General features: G+C 42.5%; 3 protein-coding genes and 1 long non-coding RNA gene across 10 annotated transcripts; 2 read left to right on the forward strand and 2 right to left on the reverse strand.

Annotated features, from left to right (window-relative positions):
* Nucleotides 1-1523: 1523 nt before the first annotated feature.
* On the reverse strand, nt 1524-11516 carry LOC120804467. 2 transcript variants are annotated; one of them, XR_005709449.1, is made up of 4 exons: nt 5021-5242; nt 4584-4621; nt 3107-4484; nt 1524-1860 (listed from the first exon to the last, which is right to left on the reverse strand). It is a non-coding gene; the product is annotated as an uncharacterized LOC120804467 (long non-coding RNA). The 2 variants fall into 2 exon arrangements; XR_005709450.1 differs by lacking the exons at nt 4584-4621; nt 5021-5242 and adding an exon at nt 11235-11516.
* On the reverse strand, nt 7412-9184 carry cebpb (CCAAT enhancer binding protein beta). Its single transcript, XM_040153935.1, has one exon. The coding sequence runs from the start codon at nt 8783-8785 to the stop codon at nt 7868-7870; it is 918 nt and encodes a 305-aa protein (XP_040009869.1). The 5' UTR covers nt 8786-9184; the 3' UTR covers nt 7412-7867.
* Nucleotides 11517-11533: 17 nt separating the features above from the next.
* peds1 (plasmanylethanolamine desaturase 1) lies at nt 11534-17765 on the forward strand. 3 transcript variants are annotated; one of them, XM_040153936.1, is made up of 6 exons: nt 11534-11782; nt 13421-13540; nt 13701-13792; nt 13971-14115; nt 14255-14467; nt 14574-17765. In XM_040153936.1, the coding sequence occupies exons 1-6, from the start codon at nt 11647-11649 to the stop codon at nt 14693-14695; spliced, it is 828 nt and encodes a 275-aa protein (XP_040009870.1). In that variant the 5' UTR covers nt 11534-11646; the 3' UTR covers nt 14696-17765. The 3 variants fall into 3 exon arrangements, with proteins under 3 accessions (XP_040009870.1, XP_040009872.1, XP_040009871.1); XM_040153938.1 differs by lacking the exon at nt 11534-11782 and adding an exon at nt 12444-12518; XM_040153937.1 differs by lacking the exon at nt 11534-11782 and adding an exon at nt 13008-13217.
* A 1687-nt stretch (nt 17766-19452) lies between these two features.
* On the forward strand, nt 19453-23026 carry LOC120804465 (ubiquitin-conjugating enzyme E2 variant 1-like). 4 transcript variants are annotated; one of them, XM_040153939.1, is made up of 4 exons: nt 19453-19562; nt 20545-20693; nt 21147-21272; nt 22414-23026. In XM_040153939.1, exons 1-4 carry the CDS (start codon nt 19541-19543, stop codon nt 22558-22560), a joined length of 444 nt encoding a protein of 147 aa, XP_040009873.1. In that variant the 5' UTR covers nt 19453-19540; the 3' UTR covers nt 22561-23026. The 4 variants fall into 4 exon arrangements, with proteins under 4 accessions (XP_040009873.1, XP_040009874.1, XP_040009876.1 ...); XM_040153940.1 differs by lacking the exon at nt 19453-19562 and adding an exon at nt 19600-19764; XM_040153942.1 differs by lacking the exon at nt 19453-19562 and adding an exon at nt 20071-20400.
* Nucleotides 23027-23351: the final 325 nt, after the last annotated feature.

Here is a 23351-nt window from a genome sequence, read left to right on the forward strand (position 1 = left end):
GTTAGTACATTTTGCTGATAATATTTATGTACTTTTCTTAAGTAAAAGGTTAAAATGCAGGATTTGTTATAGGGATAGCAGTTGTATTTTCTTTGTGGTATTGCTACTTTTAATTAAACAATGTGAATAATGTCCTCTACCACTGCTTTCTTTCATCAATAAATTTGAATATTAAAAAAGAATAGAACGAAAATGAATCAAATATCAGAAAATAGTGAAAAATACTCATGGAAATTGTCATGAAATGCCTTGTTATGTTCGAACAAGAGAGATGTTTACTTTACTATCACATAAAACAAATAAAATTCAGGAATTCAAGTTTCAATTTAATAATCATTATGCAACATAAGATTGTATAACAAGTTCACAAATATAGTCCATTTTATGCTACTGACAGAAAAACAAAAGTTATATAAATGAATGAATAAATAATTAGTCATAAAAACTATTTTCATGCTGGAATGCGGAGGATGAATTCAGTAGTCTCACAGCCTAAGGAAAGAAACTGCTCTGACATCTGGTGGTACGGCAGCTGATACTGCTGGATCACTTGCCAGACGGCAGTAGGCTGAATGGGCTGTGGCCGTGGATGGCAGAGCTATTGTGTTTCAGTAACCTTTAGGCTCTGCGCTGGCACCTCACCTCACAGATATCGCAGCCTCACACTTGTAGATGCATGATGTTCTGGGCGGTTTTAATAACCCGCTGCAGAGCCCTTCTCTCTCCAGTTAGGATGCTTTCTACTGCCGCTCTGTAAACGTTAACAAGAACTTGGCAATTAAGCCAACTTAAGTTTCCTTAAGAAGTAGAGTCGATTCTGAGCTTCAGGTTCTCCGTGACTAACCTGTGAAAGCTGAACAAAAGACTCCACCTCAGCTCCACTGATGTACACAGGGGTTGGTCTTTGCCTGCTTTTTTCTAAAATCAACAATCTGCTCCTTGGTTTTGTTGACACTGAGCCGTAGATGATGAATTATCATCATTGTTTGCAATCCAGCTGATGAGGATGGTGTCATCCGCAAGCTTCACAATAGCGTTCTCTCCGTGTCTTGGAATGCAGTCATGGGTGTTTGTTAGGAAGTGTTTGAGCAGAGTGCGGTACACCGGCGCAGAGTGGCAAGTTTGCCAACCGGTTTCACGGGCGAGATTCTATTTAATGCTGAGCTGAAATCCACAGACAGGATTCTGATGTAGAGTCCTCATTGAAATTATTGGCATCTCTGAATTTTAAAAACAGATTTTAGAATATCTTGAGAAATAAATGCAAATTAACCAATTTTGTATAATCAAAACTATTTAATAAAATGTCCAAAGTTACTGAACAACAGAAAAAAAAAATGCTTTCATATATTGAAATAAAAAAAATATAGACATAAAATGTAGACTGTAAACAAGACTCACCTCTGCCTAATTTTCAGTGCTCACATTACCTGAATTAACCAATGAATGATGGTTTTACTACATAAAAAGGGATTGATTGTTTTCAGTTTCTTTTTAACAATGGCGAAGACAAGAGAGCTGCCTGAGAGCATCAGAAAAGCTATTATCTAAAAACATAACAATTCCAAAGGCTACAAAGCAATCAGCGAAAATCTTGAAATCCCTGTTTCAACAGTTCCTAATGTTATCAAGAGGTTTTACAGTCAAACTGTTAAGACACTTCCAGGATGTGGTGCTAAGAAGAAACTCAGCGAGAGAAGTCTGTGTAGGTTGATGTGGATTGTGGAAAAAACACCATGCAAGACATCTAGAGAGCTTCAGGCAGACCTGGAGCAATCTGGAGTGGTGGTTTCAGCCCGTACCATACGCCGCACACCAAACCAAGTAGAGCCCCATGGGCAAAGGCCAAGGAGGACACCACTATTGAAAGAAAGGCACAAAAAGGAGAGACTAATGTTGGCAAAAACTTTCCTAAATAAGCCACAGTCTTTCTGGGATAACGTTCTGTGGTCAGATGAAACCAAAGTAGAACTCTTCGGGAATGCAGAGCACCAGTTTGTTTACAGGCGGCGAAATGAAGCCCATAAGGAAAAGAAGACACTACCTACAGTAAAACATGGTGGGGGTTCTACCATAATGCTGTGGGGCTGCTTTGCTGCCTCTGGTACTGGATGCATTAAACATATCAAAGGAATGATGAAATCAGAAGATTACAAAGGCATTTTAGAGCAAAATGTGTTACCCAGTGTCAGAAAACTAGGTTTGAGGCGAAGGTCCTGCGTCTTTCAGCAGGTCAACGACCCAAAGCACACATCCAGCAGCACAACAGATGGTTGAAAAGGAAAAGATGGACTGTTTTAAACTGCCCAGCAATGAGTCCTGACCTGAATCCCATTGAAAACCTTTGGAAAGAGCTGATATCTGCCTTTGCAAAAAGGACTCCTGCAAATTTAAAAGAGCTTGAACACAGCAATGGAAGAGCGACAGAAACTACCAGGAGACAGGCGCAAGAAGCTTCTAGATGGTTACAAGAAACGTTTAGGTGCTGTCTATCTGGCTCGTCAATGGAGGCCTTTTTCGCACTTGTATAGCAATTCCTTCTGTAATAGTGATGAAATCCTTATTTTTGTTTATTTTAACCTGATAGGCAACTAAACAACCATAATCCCAATTTAGTCCCAGTTGCCACGAAAGATATTTTTAGAATTATCTATTTTCCTCTCAGATTCCAAAATTTTGGAAAAACCCAGTGGAAATTAAAGTTTGATCATGATTAATTTATATATTCATGTATAACTTTTACGTACACGTATAACGTTTTTTATTGAGACGTCATTACAGTGTTAACTGTACATTAAGGAAAACACCTGTTGATCACTCTGCATGAAGCATCAATTGCACCTTCACATTCTGTGAGAGTATTGAAATAAACTCTTCTCACACACAAATGTTGCTCTAATAATTAAGTCAATACTCATTTTGCAAGGATGGCCTGATGTTACACAAGATCTGGGCGGTGATGCTTGCTGTGTAGTGACCGCAAGTCACTTCTGCTCATCAGTTTTGAATTTTCACAGTCATCTACATCAAAATAGCAGAAGTGAACCAAGATGTTGAAATCTTGGTTCACTTCAAGACAGATCATGTTCTGGTCCGTTTACCGTACCTCAGGCGGCCTGGCTTCCCGTTACAGCCTATGGTCCGGATATCCGATGTTCCCTTTCACTTATAGGAGGAACTGTAATTAAACTAGCAAAATCACAGTGTTACTTAGAAATCCCTTTATGAATATGTTTTTTTAATTGTAAAAACTCAAAAGATTATATATGTTTGGGTAATTGCGATATCAGATAGTTCAGATTTAGGGGCCCAGACATCTTGGCCACCTTTTGTCTACACTTCAGAATCATAAGAAGGTTTAAGATGGTCAGTCATCTTTTTCTTCAAGATTCTGAGCAAATATTTCTAACAAAAAGTTACAGTACCTGGGTGTTCCTAAATTACTCTAAAATGACTCTAAAATCAACAGCAAGTGAATGCAAGTTTTATAAATTCAGGTTTACACGATCATTCATTTTAGCTCTGGTTGTAAGTCAGTCTGCGGGATGAAACAAAGTTAAAAAGATTATTAACAACTTTTACAAATTCAACAAGGATGGATCTTAAAATGGAAGACACAACACAACTGAGCACCTCGTTAAACCTGTTTTTCAAAATTCTGATCAGAATCAAAGCTGAGTCCCAGTGAGCCATCAGTTGCAACACAATAACAAAGTAGTTAGAGTATCACTGTGTTAAAAATACCACTTCACTTTGATCTGCATTCAGTTTAAGGTCATGTGTGACTTTCTTTCAAATCAGCAAAATGATTTCAAGACATAATGTGCATAAAAAGACATAAGTAGAGAACAGAACAGGACCCAGAATATAACTTTGAGGTACTCCGCTGCTTAATTGGGGTCTGGTGGATACAGAATCACAAAGAGCAAGAGACTTAATGAGAGTGGTGTCTGTCAGTAACAGATTAATCAACTAAATTATGATGTCAAAAAATCCCATAAAAAGACCAAAACCAACAAGTTTAATGAGCCAACCAGTATTGTCTGTGTAGCCAAAACCTGCTACACTGTATCTTGTTCCTCTGAGCCGCAGAACTCCAGTGTTGTTCCAAAAGTATTCAATAGTCACCTTTTATCCAAACTGCTGCACTGGGTGACATGTTTATTTCATTACCATAAACACGGGCCCTGCGGTTTATTTTGGCTCAGTCCCACATGCACGATCCTGCTGCTGGAAACATTCACTAGAACATCAAATGTGTATTAATCCCCCAGAAATGGACTATTTACTTCTTTTTGAGTGAAGTTACTGAGCAATTTAAAAATAATGAAAGAATGTATTTGTGACCTCTTTTTAAAGATGTATGTCTTCAATAGGAACCAAAGATCTTGAGGCTGAGATCCACAGACAGGGAACAAAAGTAGAAATGTTGAGAGATGGACTGGCACATTGTTGGTTTTGGTCTTCCTCCTGGCACTTGTTGGCTGTAATAAAAATATTGAATATCAACAGTTTAGATGCATTGATAAACTATGTCTACTTTTTTACCACAATCTTTAACCGTATTAACAGAAAATACTTACTTTATTGTAGTTATTATGTGCTGTTATCTGCTTTGTAACTGGTTTGACGACAAAGTTGATCATTATAATGACATGAAGCAATTATCATAGTCACGTTGTGTTATAAAAAAAACACCTTCATTTTTTTGTCTATAAAATGCCAGAAAATAGCAAAAAATGACTTGGGTGACATCTTTAAATGTCTTGTTTTATCTGACCAGAGTCCAGAATCCAAAGATATTCGTTTTACTATCATTTGTGACAAATAAAACCATCAAATCCTAATATCCGAAAAGTTGGGAGCAGCAAATGTTTGACATTTTTGCTTACAAAAAATGATTATTTGAAATAGCTGTGGATTAATTTTCTGTCAATCAACTAACTGATTAATCGACTAGTCGTTGCAGCTCTATACCATACATTAATTTGAACATGTGTCATACATGTTTCTTAAATACCTTATCTGTCGAGATGCCACAAATCCTATTCAACCCCCCTAGGTTTTGGTATTTATGAGATAAAACAGAAACTAATGTGCTGCGTCAGCTGATGCACCTTTTAACTAGTCAGAAAAACTTGACCAAAGCCAAAATCAAATTATTAAAAGCGTTAAATAAGACCAGGCTCCTCAGCCTCCGACCTTTTTGATCAATCTGCGAAACACAATCTGATACGACATTATTGAAAACTTTTCTGGGGAACAAGCAACTGCTAACAGAGTCAAAGAAACATATTAACATGACTCAGAGGTAAAAAAAAAAAAAAAAAATTTTCCATTTCACAACAACTGGTACATAGTGCACATCAGAATGACAGGTGAGTGTGTGTTTGTATTGCTTTATCAGAGGAGTTTTTAGGAGGCCATTTGGCCTCCGGAGAGGCTATGATGCAATGAGGAGTTTACGGACAGACACTGCCCATTGACGGTAAAATGCTGAAAGGGGGCCGGACTAAACTTTCAAGAAAAGAGGTCATCCTGTGTGGGAATTTCCCTCTCCCCTGTCAGCATCTGAGCCAGGAGCAGGGAAAGGCTGTGTGGGGCTCGAATTGGAAACATGGGGTCATCGAAGAAAGAATGCCTAGAATGTTTGAATGAATCCGTGCCAACGCTAAGAGCTACGACGAGAGCAGCAAAAGCAGGAGCTGTGCTGTAAAAGTCACAACAATGGAGTGTTGGATGTTAGATTATTTGTACGGGATTTAAAACGTTGCTTTGTTTCTGCAATTGTGTCATAAAAATGGTACATCTTTCCTTGAAATCTGTTTATAAAATTATACATTTTTTTCCTTGGACTGTTTTGTAGCCAGTAAGGCCTAAAGCCAGGCCACAACTACTTACAGCTATTGTCATGTACTTGGAGGATAACAATGTCTTATTTAAAAGTGGGTGTAACATTCTTCAAGTGGTGATGTGTTGGAAAAGGGAGGATATTGCACAACAGCTTAAAACTAAACTGTTCATCATTGCATGTGTTGAAATATCCACTGTATTCAAAATATCATCTCTCACTGCACAAAACAACATCACGCAGCCTTTATATTGAATGTAGAGAATATAACGTGACTTTTCAGTGCCAAAGTAGTAAATGTGTCCTCCAGCAGAGTGGTTTTTTTTTCCTCAGCTCTGCTGTTTGAGGGGAGATTTGGAAAACACTCCACACCCTGACTTGTCACGAATCACATACAAATCCCACCGTGCTCTGTTTCTTTATCTTCTCTGTCTGGAGTTTGCTTGCTCGTGACAGATACGTTTCATGTAGCGCGCACAGTGAAACGCAGGGCTTGGTAAATTCCAGAGAAAACCAATTGTCAACTTATCTATCATGTCTGGTGTAACCTACTTTGTCACTCCCATTTTTAACTTCTACATTTTCTGCTGAGTGTTTTTTTTTTCTTTTTTTTTTTTTTCTCCACCTTAGGGTTAAGGGAGGTTTGCTTGGGATTATTCATATCTTGCCTGCACTGACTCCCAGCCAGCTCTTGGCTCTTTAAGCATGACCTGAAGTGGTGTGAGGAGGTTAGTTGTTGATTAATTTCCATGCAACCTTGAACCCCTCTCTGGGCCAGTGGACCCAGCAGACTATTGACAGAGCCATGTGCTAAAGATAAAACTAACATTTCTGTGCTGCATGCAGTGTGACCAAGTCTTTTTTTTTTTTTTTTTTTTTGCTGCTGTCAGCAGTATCATTTCAGCACAAATTGGTTGGATGTATTTCAGGATCTGAGGAGTTTTGCGTCAAATCACTAAGTAAACAGAGGAAAGAAAATGGCGGTGGGTTTAAGGGTTACCATGCAATAGTGTGCAGAGAACGTTTCTTCAAAATGAAAAATCGCCTCACATTTCCATTGTATTTAATGGCAATGGAAAAACACAAATTCACCTATCAACCCTCATTTAATATTCTCTTTCTATCACAGTAACACTGCTTTGATCAAACCCACTGGATGCCATTTTCTGCTTTGTGGATAGAATAAATGATCATCAGCTGCGCCGATGGTGATCCGTAAGCATTATTAAAAATGTTTGTAGCCTTATTGGCGTTGACCGGCTTTGTAAAATTCACTCTATCCCCACAGAGAAACATCAAATTCCCACAGTGTGTTGGCGTCCCTGTCAATGTTGGAATACTGGCCTGAATTTAAAAGGTCCCAAATTTGCCTTATAGTCGAGCAAAATTTCTGTCTGCAATGTGTGGTAACTGACACGCGTGGTAAGGCAAAGTCTGACTGTCATGTGTGTGAATATTTAAGGCAAGCATTACACCCCTGTCTATCTCAGCCTACACCTGCTTCAAAAGGGACAGAAAAGAAGAAACTACAAAAGAAATGGTTAAGACAAAGTATAAATCTGTTTAATTCAATAAAATATCAAGTACAATTAAAGCGTTTCACCTTTTAATATTAAATAATTAGACTTATTTCATTCATTGCCAATACTATTACAAAGAGTTGCATCATTTCACTGCAGCACAACTCTTCCCTTGACAACCATTGCTCTGAATACACAAAACGTAGAAAGTCACTCGCATGTATGTAAAACCTGCACAGAAATACTGCATACACCAAAAATTACATCTGAGAATAAAGCTAAGGTGACATGTGAAGAATCGTGAATGATTGCGCAATCCATGCACCCACTTCTTTAGTCCCATTCAAAGTGTCCTTGTAAACTGATGGTCGCCGTCTTCACCTGTGAGGCGTACCGTTTCCAACACTCGCTCCGTGGAGCACCTCGGGCTCTAAAGTCCATCAGTGATTAGAAAAGCAGCCCGGAGATCCGCGTGGAGTCCCCGGCGAAGGTCTTTCTAACATTGTCCGGTGGCAGAGAGCAGGTTGCGCAGGGTGGCCAGCTCTCTGGACAGCTGCTCCACGCGCTTTTGTAAACGATCGTTCTCTGCGGCCAGTTCCAGCACTTTATGTTGAGTCTCCAAGTTGCGCATTTTGGCTTTGTCCCTGCTCTTCCTCACGGCGAGGTTGTTCCTCTCCCGCCTCAGCCTGTACTCTTCACTGTCCTTGTCCAGGCGCTTCTTCGCTTTCCCGCTGGAGATTTTGCCGCCGTGCGACGGCGACCTGCTTTTACCTGACGGGGCAGGTGTGCCGGGCGGGCTGGAGCAGGTCGAGGACGCAGTGGAGATGTTCCCGAGACTGCCGCTGGTGGACTGGTAATGAAGGTAGGACCTCATGTCAAAACCAGACGACCCGTTCTCCATCTTTGCGTCTTCCTGACTGTCTTCTCTGTCAGCAGCAGCAGCGGCAGCAGCAGCAGCAGCAGCTCTGTAGCGGCTCCCGACGAGTTCGGGGCTGAGGACACTATCCACACGGGTCTCCTGCAGCTCAGTGTAACCCAGAGAGTAGGGCTCCCTGGGGTCCCGCAAGTTTTCGCACTGACTCGTCTCCAGCTCGTTCAACAGCGAGTAGCTCTTGTAGTTCTGTAAAGCCGCGACTCTCTTGATCTTGTTCTCCGCCAGGAAATCTGAGAAAACGTCCCCCTGCTGCTGCTGCTGCTGCTGCTGCTGCTGCTGAGTCTGCGCCGCCAGCTGCGGACAGTGCAAAGCCGAATCCAGGTAAACGCTGAAGTCTATCGCTCTCTCCCGCTCTTCAATGCCCAGCTCCGACATCGAGTCGCCGAGCCTCCAGTAAGAGCCGCTGCTGATGGGACTGATAATGCTGTCTCTACTGTGGATAGCAAAGCTGCCCTCGTCGTAGAAGCCGGCCACTTCCATGGATCTTAACACCCGCCGGATTGCAGGAGCATGGAGGGCTGAGGTCGGACGCCCAAGAGTGGTTTTGGTTCAGTTGCCTCAGTTGCGAAATGGCTCGAGTGTCGTAACGTGGTGACTTTAAATCCCCCAGTGTCGCTGCCCCTGACAGCACGCAGCGGAACTACTTTGAGAAGCCTGTGCTCATGGATTGGGAGGAATTGACAGGTCTTCCTGTCTCGGGGGGGTTTTATTACATGCGAAGGGCGGGGCTTAGCTGGGCAGGTGTGTGACGCGCAGCGAGGAGCCAACCGGACAACCTGCGCTGCGTCTCGGGGACCTTTCCTACGTTCAACTGTTTGTATTTGGATATAATAAAAACCCCTACTTCGTGTCTGGCATTGGGACACTCGGTGGTGGCGAGGACTTTGGGTTTCAGCAGCAGCATGAGGAGCGGGGGGGGGCGGAAACTGGGACAAATGGGAGTTGGAAGCAACAGCGGCCCCTCGAACCAGATCACCAAACGACGTCCGAGTACTTTGAACCAGCATTTGTTCACAACACGTCCATCCACGCCCTCTACAGTCACATCCCATCCACTCGACAATAATGGAAAAATCCAAGCTCGGTGGCAACCTGTTTACCATTATCTAAATTCATGCGTAATAACCCCATAACGGCGACGCTCATAAAGCACCTCTGGACGCATCTCCAGACAGATGTTTCCCCACTGTATTCGCAGACTAGTTTAAACCAGTCTCCCGGTTCCTGTGTGGTTGAGCTGTACGAGATGATGCATCCCCTCCAATACTGCACAGGGGTCAGGTCGAGTGTTTGGTCAGATTTAGTTAGCCTGGTTTAACCAACAGAAAACGAATCTGTGTGCGCTCAGCAACATCCAAGAAGATCCTCTTTGTGGCCTATGGCATGATTTTTGCTCTCTGAACAGCAAATTTAAAAGTAAAAGAAAAAGTAAACAGCCCACAAACAAGAAAAACAACCAGACACAGTGACTTCGCTCAGGTGCCATGAACAGGTCTTGGTATCATGTGCAGGTGCCCAGGTGGTCTAATGAGTCTAAATGCACACTGTCAGTTCATAACTTGACTCTCAGCTCTTGCTATACTGCATATAGTGTAGTAGTTGTGATCAGAGCTGAGTGATTCAGATTTAATGTGAGGTCTTACTGCCATCTCATGGTGAGCTGCAAGAATCCACACACAGCGAGACGCAGCAGCGACAGAGTCGATGTAAATGTTTAGGATGTGCGTATCCCCCCAGAAACTTTCACCGGTGTGCGGCCGAAAAACACTTTTTCTGTTTGGGCATGTCTTCGAAATACATCTCTTGCCTTTTCCGGAAACATAAATAATTGCTTCTTCCCAAGTTGATCCACAGCATGTGCACGCACTGTTTTTTAAACTTCATTTTGTGACTCATTAGAATTTGTGGCTTTATGGGAAATTTAAGCTGAATTATTTTTTTTTCCTTTTTTGTTTGGATTAATTGCTAACTGCTGTTACCATGATTCCATCAACATGATTAAAATGTTAGGAGGCCCTTGGGCAATGACTGAACAAGGTTTTCTAAAGAATAAAGGTCTTAATTTAGAATAGATTCCTGCAAACAGTCCCTCTACAAAACTGAGCCAAAAGACAATCAGTTAGCTCATAATGATCCTGGGACTTTAATGGCCAGCGGGGGTCATTTGCCTGCTTTGCCCGGTTGGTAATCCAGCCTTGGGCACAGCAGCATAGTAAAGTGCAAGTAACTCAAAATTGTACTTAAGTACAGTACTTGAGTAAATGTTACTTAGTTACTTTCCCATACATTTTGCTGATAACACTTGTAATGGAGTAGTTTTGTGTCGAGGTTTTGCTTATTTGACCTAAAATGATTAGCTGTTTAGCTTTTGCTGAAGAGCAGCAACTGTGGCAAAACGTGGCAGATGAAGGTGAAAGTTGAAATGTCATGTGACCGTAACCGAAGTAATGAAAGTTTGGTAACCAAAACAAGCAACTGGTCACAGCAGACCTACTGACGCTGCAGCAGCGAAACCCCCGAACTTAATGAACCAAGCCAGGGCACGGATGGATTACCCAGTGGGGCCTACCAGGCACAGGCACAAGGGCCCCGTGACCTCTTGGGCCCATGTGCCCTGGTAGGCCCTAGTAGGACCAGAGCTCGGTTAAAAGACACGAAATGACCACAAACAGAGACCACAAAACGGTGACAATGGACGTTGTTTGGTGTCTCTCTCAGTCTGGGGGTCCTATGTAGGAGGGGTGGGGGGTCTTTTGACCTTTCTCCATTCGTGGGCCCATTTTGTCATAATTCGTCCATGAGCATCGGTGCGTTTTATTGCTTATGAACTGAGCTTTGAATTATTTGCGTTATTACTTCTTTTAATAGTTAAAGAACCTCAACACTTAAATCTTCAGAAATTCAGCACTTCAACTACTTAGCCGCTCACCTGATTAGCTGTTGTCATCCTCTGGGTATTTTCCACAGTCGAGGCTGCAGCTTCACCATCTGTCGGTTTTGACGGACGTCGCTGTAACACCCGATCCGGTGGTTCGTGTTTGTGTTGGATGCCATTTACGCACCGAGAGCTCCATCTACCGTACGCCCGGCAGAGCGCTGAGAGCTGCCAGGATGGGTGGGGTCGGGAAATGCGGGCTTTACCCTCGAGACCCCTATTGGTCACTCGGCTGTCTGTGGAACATATCTCCGCCCGGCGATTGGCTGCAGCGCTCACCGACTCGCTCTGGATTGGTCGAAATGCCTGCGTTGGTCTGTGGGCTGAGAAGGTCGATGATTCCGTTGGCTCCCGGCTGAGAGAGCAGAGAGTCTGAAGGGGCTGTGGCTGGGCCCACGGCGGAGAAATGGCGAGAACGGCTAACGAGAGCGGGCGTGGAGTGGAAACGCTGAACCCGGAGCCGCAGGGACCGGGCCGGGGAACGGCCAGATGGGGTCCACAACACGCCGGTGCCCGAGAACTGGCCACTTTGTACTCGCCAGGTGAGTCGATCTCCTCGGCGGCTCTGTCTTACGAGCTTGTTCCCCCGGTTCAAGTGTCCACGAGTGCTGTGACATAACGACTGGCTTTATATAGCCACGGAGGATCAAACTAAAAGACCGGAAAAAAACAAAACAAACAAAACCCCACTGAAATCACAAAACGAGATCACGGATTTATCTTTAACTGCTGCCGTTTAAATGACACCGAGCAATCGGCGACAGCTCCGGGGCTTGTTACAGTCACGGTGCTGCTGCTGCTGCTGCTGCTGTTGTTGTTGTTGTTGTTGGTGTTGTTGTTGTTACACAATGGGAATGGTGTGAAATTGGCCGGATTCGTGTGTGAGTCGCAGCTGTCCTCTGACATTTCGAGCATCGGGCGGAGGCTGGAGGAACCCGCCGCTTCTGCTTTAGGCTCCGAAGCCTCATTCGTCCACGGGGCCGCCCGTGACCTTTCATAACGGCGTTGTTTGCTAAGTCAGCCCGTAGACTGCAACTCCGGGAGCAGCGCGGAGCCGGGGGAAAAAAAAAAAAAAAAACACCACACAGTTTGGAGATCTCGGCGGTTCAGCCGAGCCTGTCCTCTCATCGACACTCGTGTCGTTCGAGCTCGACCGCACAAAAGTGAATGGCCTTCCCGCCGTCTGTACAAATACTTGGTGCCTTTTGAGCCGTATTCAGTTAAGGACCCTACTAGCACGGGCAGATTATTAAGAACATGGCCCCTGGGCAAAGACAGGTAAAAGGCCCCTCCCTTTCCTGTGCAGGACCGCCTGACTTGTGCTAGTTTTAAGTCTCTGTGTGGCCGTTTTGTGTCTCTCTGTGGTCGTCTTGTATCTCTTTGTTGTTGTTTATGTACCTTTACGGTCAAGGGGAGTCTGCTGTCGTTTTATGTCTTGTTATGACCATGTTGTTTCTCCGTTGGGGTCCTTGTTTCATGTCTCTTTTTTTGGTCCTGTTGTGTGTTTTTTGTTGTAGCCGTTTTGCATTTTGAGTTTCTTTGCAGTTGTTTTTGCCTCCTCTTTTGGAAGCATTTTGCATTTCTTTGTGGTCATTTTGTGTCTTTCAACTGAATTCTGAGACTTTAAGATAAGAAATACTAACAGCCACTTCATACAGAAGCGGATGGGCATGCCGGGCACAGGCTCAGGGGCCCGGCCGGGTCAGGGGGCCCCTGGGCCTGTGCCCGGCTTGCCCATACAATAATGCATCTGTGCTTACAAGGATCTGAATCTGACAGCTTTGACTGTACGGTGATCAGACTCTCTCCTATTAGAGGGTTGTAGAGATCGCAGCCTTCTTTGAGCTGTAAAATGTGGACCGGTATTTCAGGGCAAGTTGCTCAACAGTGTCACGTATCTAGCAAAGGGCAGAGGAATGTCTCCTCGCCGAGTGTCACCGCCGTAAAGAAACACCTGAGGATTAATCATGCTGACTGGTTTGCTAACCTTTTGGAAATTTTAGTTTGAATTAGATTACGCACTGTGGGCTTAAGGTGGCCCGGGTGTTGTGGACTGGAGACATATTATGACTGATAATCTTATCGTGAAACTGCTGTTTCCAAATCCATCCTTATAAGAATCAGCAGTAGGCTCCTGTGCTCAAGTTGTACTAATATGTATGCTCATGTTTTTCTTTAAGGCAAAAGATGTCAAGAATGGATAAGCGTTGTCCTCTGCTTCTCTCTCATGGCCTTCAATTTCATTCACCTCCTTGCCAATTTCCATCTGGGGCATTTGTGGTACATTCTGTTGGGCATTGGTAAGTGCTGACTGAAAAATTATATAATGTCCTGATCTTGTATCGTCCGAGTTTATTAGTTCTGTTTTTTTTCCAAACACATGTTGGCTGTTCTCTTTTTATTTAAATGATTTGCTCCCCCATTTTTCTGTGCTCCTCTCCTCCTCAAAATCATTTTCAGTGGCAGGAATACTCACCGCAGACTTTGCGTCTGGACTTGTTCACTGGGGGGCTGATACGTGGGGATCGGTGGATCTACCCATCTTTGGAAAGGTACGGTATCCATGATCCCCCCCCCCCCCACACACACACACACACAGAAAAGAAAATCTAGAATCCATTGTTTGTACTCTAAACAATCTGTTTTTGAAAGGGAACCTGCTTTTTTCCACCGTTTACAGTGTGTATTTCTTGTTTTTCACCCAACTCTGCTGTCCGATCTGTCCTGCAGGCCTTTATACGACCATTTAGAGAGCACCACATCGACCCCACAGCCATCACCCGCCATGACTTCATTGAGACCAATGGTGACAACTGCATGCTGACCATAGTCCCTCTGGCAAACATGGCCTTCAACTTCCTGACCCTTTCCCCTGGTGAGTTTTATATCAACAAACCGAGCCCTAACCTTTTCTTCTACGTGAAAATCTGATCTAAACTGTTACTTTAAAAATAACCCAGCAGAGGGCAGACGAGTTTCTTTCTCACCTTGCTTCTGTCTTCTCTTGATTGCAGCGGAGATTTACCATAACTACTCATGGTACTGCTACTTGTTTGCACTTGCCATCTTTGTGACCCTTACCAACCAGATTCACAAGTGGTCACACACGTACTTCGGCCTTCCTCGTTGGGTCGTGTTCCTACAGCACTGCCACGTCATCCTTCCCCGCAAGCACCACCGCATCCATCACGTCTCCCCCCACGAGACGTACTTCTGCATCACTACAGGTTCGTCTCTTACTTCCTTATAGGGAAATAAAGAATCAGCGTAGTTGTTTTGAAGATGAAAGGGGTGAGAGTCGGGCAGATTTGTCACCGAGCTTTGTGTCTCCAGGTTGGCTGAACTACCCACTGGAGAAGCTGGGTTTCTGGAGGAACCTGGAGGATCTTATCCAGGGTGTGACAGGAGAGAAGCCCAGGGCAGACGACCTGAAATGGGCTCAAAAAGTCAAGTAACGCTGCAGGCTAACTGCACCCTACCTCAGAAGATGCTGGCTCCGTCCAGGCTTCTCATCCCCTTTTTTGCCTCACTTAAACTGTAATCCATAGGAAGGAAAACTAACAGTTTCTGATGCCATAGCTTTAAGTCTTGCACATTTTGTCTGTTTTTCAAGAGGAGGGCTTTGTTGGTGGAAGTTTTTCATTACTTACTCATGGAGATCACGATTTCAAATCGCAATATATCCTTAACTCTCCGTATGTCTAACACAACTCATCACTTTTTGGAGGTGACTTAGAAAGCCTGTTGCGAAGACGGTTTGGTCAGATACATAAGTATCTGACCAAACCGTCTGATCTCTCTGTTCAAGGAGATCAAAAGATTTCCTTCACGTCAGAAAATTCAAAACGATCCCAAAAAAGAATACTTGAAAGTGTGAACGCTCACTTTTTTTCTCCTCCAGAGCCACAACTGCTCATTTGGAGGGTTGATAAATCACATTATATATAGCACTGCTTTATTATTACTCTGGATCAGTCTTTTCATCTCCACCTTATTAAGGGTCTACTTGATGAAAGTAATAAAATTGGATTTAGGCCATGGTAAGTAGTAGGGCTCGGGCGATATATAGAAGGCCTTTAGGATGTTTTTGCAATGTTGATAGCTAAAGAACAAATTACTGTTACATTTGTTGGCTGTTTTTTAAAGAGAGGTGACGACAAAGTGCGTTTTGTTTTGTTTGTTGTTTTTTTCAGTAATAACCTGTGCCCGTTGTTGAGTCTAGTAACTTGTAAGGAATCAAAATGCAGCCATATTTAATTGTGATGAACTAGTCAATTTGAGACAATGACTACAGTTACAGCGGAGGAGTGAGTGTTACTTTACAGCCCAACTCATCCCACCAGGATGCTACATGACATGTCCAACAGCTCAGAAAACACATTTTGAAATAAACAAACCAAAAAGGACAAAGAACTAGATTGCTCATATCAATGTCAGATCCTAAGCTGGCATTTTCTACTTGAATTTGTTATTTTCTGGATGTTATCTGGCCATTGAAACTGCAAACATAGAAGGTGAGAAATTTTCAGGCTAAGTGGGGACACACGGTAATTTGATCTGAAAAGTCACATGGAAATGCCTGCGACTGTAGTCAGTGTTGAAGCCAGACTGGTGATAGACATATATCATGCTGGCGTTCTGCTGAGTCATTCTGGCCCTACTAAGTAGCCTCTTCAGATGATCAATGTGCCGCTGTGAAAAGCATTTTTTTAGGTTTTGACTCCTTGTGAACAGACTGTTCTGCGGGAAAGAGGCACATGCAGTTTTGTGAGGCTGCCTTACACACCGTAAATGCAGTTCTTGTGTCTGTCTTTTGTTCTGTTTTACTTGCAGCATTTCTTCGTGTTGTTGCAGTGGAAATTCTGTATTTCTGGGATCTGTGTCTCATTTAATCAGGCACGGATACTCCAAAGTTATGTGCCAACTGTATGTAACATGGTTTTCACTCCTCGCATCTTGCTATTCTCTTTGTATTGTGGGAAGGGACGGTCAATTTCAGAGCGTAACATTCCCCGTGAGCAATGTTGCCACAGCGTACCGTCTTGGTGCCTGCGACAAATTGGTGACGCTACAAGGGCTTCAGTGAAAGCTGACGATCCAGGAGTTTCTTCAGTCCTATATATGAGATTATTTAATTAATTAACTGGTTGAAAGTTGTTTGTTTTTTTTGTTTTTTTTAATGCTTCAGTCAGTAATTTGTAAATGTATTGTACAGCGAATAACTATGCAGTGAAATAAGAGGCCCTTAACTATATGTCTTAACTCATATGATTAGGTCAAAATGCCTTTCTTTTTTAATAGTTTACAACATTTACTTAGTTGGAAAACTGGAGCTCAAAAATTTAGCTACTTAATAAACTGCATGACAAAATGACTTTCACTAATTAAGATGTCACTTACACAGACGTAAGAATGCGTGCATGCATACAGCATGTCGGCTTGTGCAAGCAATATACTGGGTCACCAGCTTTCCTTCGAGTTTGTGTAAGGCAGACACTGACCAGCGAGGACTGTGCTCGCTCCAGATGGAATTAATTGCCCCTCTTTCGAAACATGACACCAAATTTTGACCAAATGCTCCCAGGTTTGAACTATCAAAATGTTATCTTCATTCCAAGGAAATCCTGGCAAAGGTTTTCAGGTTGAAATGGGAGAAGCTAACCTTGCTGTTCAGTTGGGTGGACCAGGTTAAAGGCTTAATTGTTAAGCTTCTGGTGTTATACCCAAAGTAGATCATATAATTGTTGTAGTTAACTTTGAAACCAAAATTTTGTTTTATATTATGTAATATTCCACTTTTTGAATCCTTCATACTTGATTATAAAGAATAATTCACCCTAGGAAAACAGCAGAAGTACACTAGAGGTTGCATAGTGCTTGTTGAGTATAGTGAGAAGCGTTTCTGTGTGCGCTAGGTAATGTAATGTATGCTGGTAAATGGGTGGTAGTATGTGTCACTGCATCAAAGTTTAAGGCCTGCGTGCAAGTTTTACTCCTGTAGTTCGTTTAGGCAAAATATTGTTGGGGCACCGCTAACTGCAGTCAGTAGACACATTTAAACCTTGACACCAGGCTTATTTTCTAAACAGGAATTTTGGCGTTGGCCCTGCTGGATGTCACGACGCTTCAGTAAATTGCTTTTTGTGGTAATATAAAAGTAATGATGATTTTTAAGGACGTTTTGTGTTTTTGTAATACCGCAAAATAGGGCAAGCTAAGGATAGTGGTTAGAAAAGCTAGACATGACATGCCATAATTAGTGTGGAGATTGGCAAAACTGACAACTAAATAAAAAGCACATGGATGAACTCAGAAGGAGCACTTTGCTTGGAGACAGACTTGCCATACTTGCCATTAATGGCTGTTGTACTTTGGAGTCTGGTTGTGAGTATGGATTTAACATACATTGACTTATTCTTATTCTCCAGATGATCTCAGGATTGTGGTTAAGGTGATTGAAGTAATTTGATATGAATTTGTTAAAAAAAGAAAATTAAAAAAAAAAAAAAAAAAAGCAAACCAAAACAAAACACTCCGTTACTGAAGTTGAACGTCATTTAATAGATAGAAATAAGTGATTCAAGCAACTTTTATCATAGTATGTTGGCCAAAGTAACTGAATAATTTGAAATGCAATATAGGTTCTGTCGTAGCCATAAATCAGTGCAGTTAACTTGGCCTCTCGTTATTGAGGTGAAACCGGTGTATAAGCTGTGTGTGTTTTTTCAGCTTGGAGACCAAGGGGCTTTCTTTAGTGGATTTAAAGGGTATTTTGTGACAATGTGTGGTTAACTAAATATTTTCCCACTGGAAACCATTTTGTGGAAGCAAATTAAACTTGTTAGTAAATGGGGTGGGAAGTTGTCATTGGTATGTTTGACGTGCTGTTTTGAAATCGCTTTTGTAATGATCCTTTTTATTGAACTGCCTTATCCTCTCCCTGATTGATTTACTGTAAATCTTGCCAGTGATACGGGAAAACAGTTTATTGACTGACATTAAATTGCCCTTCATTTGCCTCTCATGTCTTCTGAAGCAAGACCCAAATGGATGTTGTAGTTGGTTATATGGTGGTGATGGAGTTTTAAGATATCAGAATAATGCCTTGATGCCTTTTTGTTGTCTTCCGTGTAGGAGACTTACAATGTACATATTAAACTGTATTTATAAATAAACAAAATAAACGGATTATTGATAATCACTGCATCCTGTTTTCTCTGATGCATTTCTTTCTTTCTTAGCTTTAGTTTAAGGATGTTGTAGCTATATAATTAAAACTTCACAATCTTAATATTCATACTTTCCTTCTTCCCTGCCGGCATAATCTCACTCTGTTCGGGGTCTAAAGGCAGAGCAAATACAGTTGTTTTTCAAGAAGATATTTTGACATGTCACAGTAAGAAAATCATGGATGTAAATGATAGGATGGAATAACAGAACCACTGTCAGTGTTATTAGTAACTCTCTATTTTCCTACAGTGACAAGTCAAAATGTCTGCTGTGTAAAAGGCCTATTACTAATTAATAAATGTGCTGCCCTCTGTTGGGGAGCTAGGCTTTATCAGGCCGATTGAAAGGATAAAGCTGGTGATAATCAATATTTTTATAATAGTTAACAAATGCTATGAAAAGACCAAAACCTACAATGTGTTTGTCCGTCTCTTAATATGTTTCTACTTCCCTACCCTGTTTGTGGTATCTCTGGCCCAAGCTCATTGGTTCCTATTATAGGTCATTTCATTAAAAAAAAAAAAAAAAGTTTAGTAATTCCCTAAAACAGCGGGCCACTGTGGTTTTTAGTAAACTTCACTTAAACTTGAGTAAATACTGCTATAATGGGAACTATTTTCACCCACGGATTGATTCACATTTGACCTTCTAGTGAGTATTTCAAGCAGCCTGGTGTGTGTGGGATTAAGTCAAAATAAACAACAGTGCCAGCGTTTATAGAACTGAAACAACATGTCACCTAATATGCAACAGGGAAGTCTTTTAAGGGTTTTTTAAGGGAGCTTTATGGCTCAGAAGAAAAACATATATATCAGGTTTTGGCAACACAGACAAGACTTGTTGGTTGCATCATCTCATTATTGGATTTGGTCTTTTAATGGGATTTGTTTATAATAAAAAATATATATAAATTATCAACAAAGGTTTTCCTTTAATTTGCCACACACTCTGCGTCTCAGACTATTTTCCGGAGAACCATAAAGGAAGCGATGCGTTCCCTTTCTTCCACGTGACGCAGCGTTGGCCACAATGGCAAAGCTACGTGCGCGCTCCCGCTGTGTAGCGACAAGATGGCGGTCGCCGCCGGATCAGGTAAGTGTTCGGGGGAAATATATCATTATGAAAAGCTGCCGTTGAATAAAAGGCTGAATCGATTTTCACGATGTAGCTATCAAGTTTCACAATGAGGTTGATGATCTCCTGACGCACCTATTTTGTGAAAAGATATACGCTAACGCAAAGCTGGAGCCGCCGAAGAGAATGAATAGGAAGCGATGCTATTAGCTAAGCTAACGTAAGTTAAGTTGGATAAATTGAAATGCAGAATGACTGCCGTCAAAGGAATTTCATATCGTCTGATAGCCGTGCGATAATTTAGCACCAGTCATATGCATATGTAGCCTTGTATAACTTGTTGGTTTTCATTTAGTAACGTGATTCAGCATGGTAACTGTACAGCACTGACGCTAGTGAGCCACAGCACCGCCACCCTAACGTCTGGGTGATGTTAGCTCATTTGCTGCATAAAATTGTTCACCGACTCAGACAGCGGATGTGTCATAAACCGGGTCATTAGCGCCACAATGTCATCAATAAATGCTGGTGAATCCGCGATCAGCCTTCGTGCATGGGTGACCTCAGACCGTTCAACGTCAACAATGACGGTACATTTTCCCGAGATACCGCCTTCCAGATAATCAAGAAAACAGGATCTAACGCTTCGCTGAGATTCAGCCAGGGCGCTCTGATTGCTGCATCAGCTGGCAGCGTGACCGTGTCCGTTTGCATGGCTCAGTTAACAGTGCAGCACCATCATATCTCACCGCAGAGGCCAAATGATGCAGCACCGTCGAAGACAGATGCTAAATTAGAGGAAATTAATAACACGTACCACTGTCGACTAAGGTGTTGCTTATTTTTCTGTATCTGAGTGAGTCATGCCACAACCAGCTCACCTCTGTAACGGCAAGCCATTGCTCTGGCAAGCTTGGTGGTACCTAAATCCTCTTGTTCTGTCGGAAAGGCGCACGTTTGAGCGTAACAACCTTGCTTTGGTGTCTTTGTCCACTAACAGGCGTTAAAGTTCCTCGCAATTTCCGGCTCCTGGAAGAGCTGGAGGAAGGCCAGAAAGGTGTGGGAGATGGGACGGTGAGCTGGGGTCTGGAGGATGACGAGGACATGACCTTAACACGATGGAGAGGGGTGATCCTCGGCCCTCCTAGAGTGAGTGGTGCCATTTTTTTTAAAAAACACTTAAATGCTTACTGCACAGTCCTCATTACAGTGGCCAAGAGGGTAACCGACTGTTGTGTAACCAGCAGGTCTCGGCTTTGATTTGTTCATTGTCTTCTATCAGTGTACCAAGTTGTAGTAGTGTACTAGCTGCACACTGCTGTGAATGGGTACATCCGCTAAGTTATCTAATTGGAAGGCAGGTGCAAAGTGTGTCAGACTACAGCTGGCTCAGCTGATTCGCGTTCTCCAACATATTTACTGTTCCTAAGGAACTGGGTAAAAATATAGTTACATTTTTAGTGGTCACAACGTGGATTTGGGGCATTTTCTTCCATAGATTTCACACAGATGGTGTTGTTAAATTCATTGAAAATTATGGGCTGCGTGTTGATGTCTAGTGTGCTGTCCACTTACCTCTCCCCCACTTGTCTCTGTCCACAGACAAGCTATGAAAACAGGATGTACAATCTGAAGGTTGAATGTGGGCCAGGATACCCAGAGTCGCCACCGTTTGTCAGATTTGTGACAAAGATAAACTTGAATGGTGTGCACACCTCCAACGGTGTGGTATGTGAATCTTCTAAATCCGTGTTTTATTCTAGCTTTTTTTAACCCACATTTGCATGCCTCAACTGTCAGCAGTCTATTTTGAAATAGATGATAATGATCTTTTCTGATCCTGTTCGTGCTACGCTGATACATACATTTGGACAGCATTTGACTTATGTTTACTTTGTAATATCAAGGCTAGTCCAAACTGAAAATGAGCCACTTATGTTGAAGAGCATTAAGTTATTTGGGAGCGTGTGAAGGCAACACAAAGCATGTTCACATTAGTGTAGCATTTATTAGAAAAAATTAAAGGTGTACACAGAAAGGAAGACTTTTTTGCATTACCTTGTCATGTGTGCTCTGTGGTCATTCTAGATAAGCAAAGTCTTGTTTTAAGTGCATGCCTGAATCCTCTGACAGCTAATGCAACCATTGCATTCATTTTGGCACAAGATTTACAGCACTGTACAGTATGTGGTGTGAGATGTACATCTTCATCTTTTAATTTGATACTTCAGGGCACGATCACACTAACTGTTTGGTCTAAATCTGATTGTTGTTTCCTGAAAAAATTTGTAGTATGACCATTTTGTCCTTACTTGAATGCAGACCAGAAACCGTAGCAGATCCACTAGAAGGAAGGCGGTTTTAGATTGGTTCCACTCAAACTGTAGGTTGTCTGTTATTCTCCATTTAGGAGCACAGAAAACATCATGGCTAAAGCCAACATGATACACACTGTGTTCCCTAGTAGGGCAGTGGAGAACGGGCACTTGTTTTTTCACTTCTTCTACAGCAACGCCCACATATTTATTTTTTCCAGTTTTCCTGGTGTAGTTCAAATTAAGCACCAACATCATGTCCTGTCAACTGTGGAAAACACTTGAAATTTAATGAGGAAATATTCACTTAAACATACCCCAGACTGATGAATAGTTAGGACGTTTAAAGCGGTTAGTGGGCGGTGATGACGACCTCAGGTTTGGACTCAAACAAACAAAACTAGTGCGTAAACTGATCTGAACATAAAGGAAGTCAGAGGATCTACATAAACTATCTTAAAATCCATTTTCTAACATTTTGCTCATTTAGAAAGGAAAAGACTAAGATGACAGGGTGAAGCATCACATGCCTCCGTATTTGTTCTGTCCTCCAGGTTGACATGCATGCGGTGACTGCACTGGCCAAGTGGCAGAACTCCTACAGCATCCGGATGGTGCTGCTGGAGCTGCGACGGCTCATGACATGCAAGGAAAACATGAAGCTTCCTCAGCCACCTGAGGGCCAGATCTACACCAACTGAGCCCCTGCTACTTTTGCCTCCATCTTTCCCCCACCCTCCCCCAACTCTTCTGTCTTGCTTTCATCCCTTTATCCCCATCATCCGCCATGTGACATTCCACCTCCTGCCAACACCTTGGCTGAGCACGCACGCACACACACACACGCACGCACACAAACGCACGCACACAGGTATACAATAACAGGTACATGCAGAGATACGTAGACACACACACACACACACACACACACACACACACAACTGTATACACACTTATTGAGCATTCATGAAAGTCATTCCAGGCCCCAGCCCCCTCCCTCTCCCATCACTGGAGTTCTGGGTGGACTTGAATTGACGAGGCAGGCGGAGTCCTCAGTCCACACCAGATATGATCATTCGAATACTGTACATCTTACTAATCTTTTTTTATTATTATTTGTTAAAAAATGCAGATTGTACAATAACATAAATAATCTTATTGAGTGTACCTCTTTGTCTGTTGCCTTTTTGTAACTTTGAAAACGGCCGCTTAACATAATTGCACGTAGTCCAGTGGACGGTTGGATGCTGTGAGTTGTGAGATAATCTTCTCTCAAGGTTTACATATAAAACCCCACACCCAAACACATTTAACTTGGCAAATCATGTTAAGAATGTATTGTCATGTGGCCAAATGTCTAATGAAATATTTTCTTCAGTGTGTATTGACATGGGCTTTTATTTTATTTTTTTTAAGAAGTCCCATAGTAAATGCATGACTGCAGCTCAGCCAGGTGCCTTGAAGTCGTCACCTCAGTCACACATGGCTTTTT

The sequence above is a fragment of the Xiphias gladius genome, chromosome 18, assembly GCF_016859285.1.
Source record: "Xiphias gladius isolate SHS-SW01 ecotype Sanya breed wild chromosome 18, ASM1685928v1, whole genome shotgun sequence".
NCBI classification, from domain to species: domain Eukaryota; kingdom Metazoa; phylum Chordata; class Actinopteri; order Istiophoriformes; family Xiphiidae; genus Xiphias; species Xiphias gladius.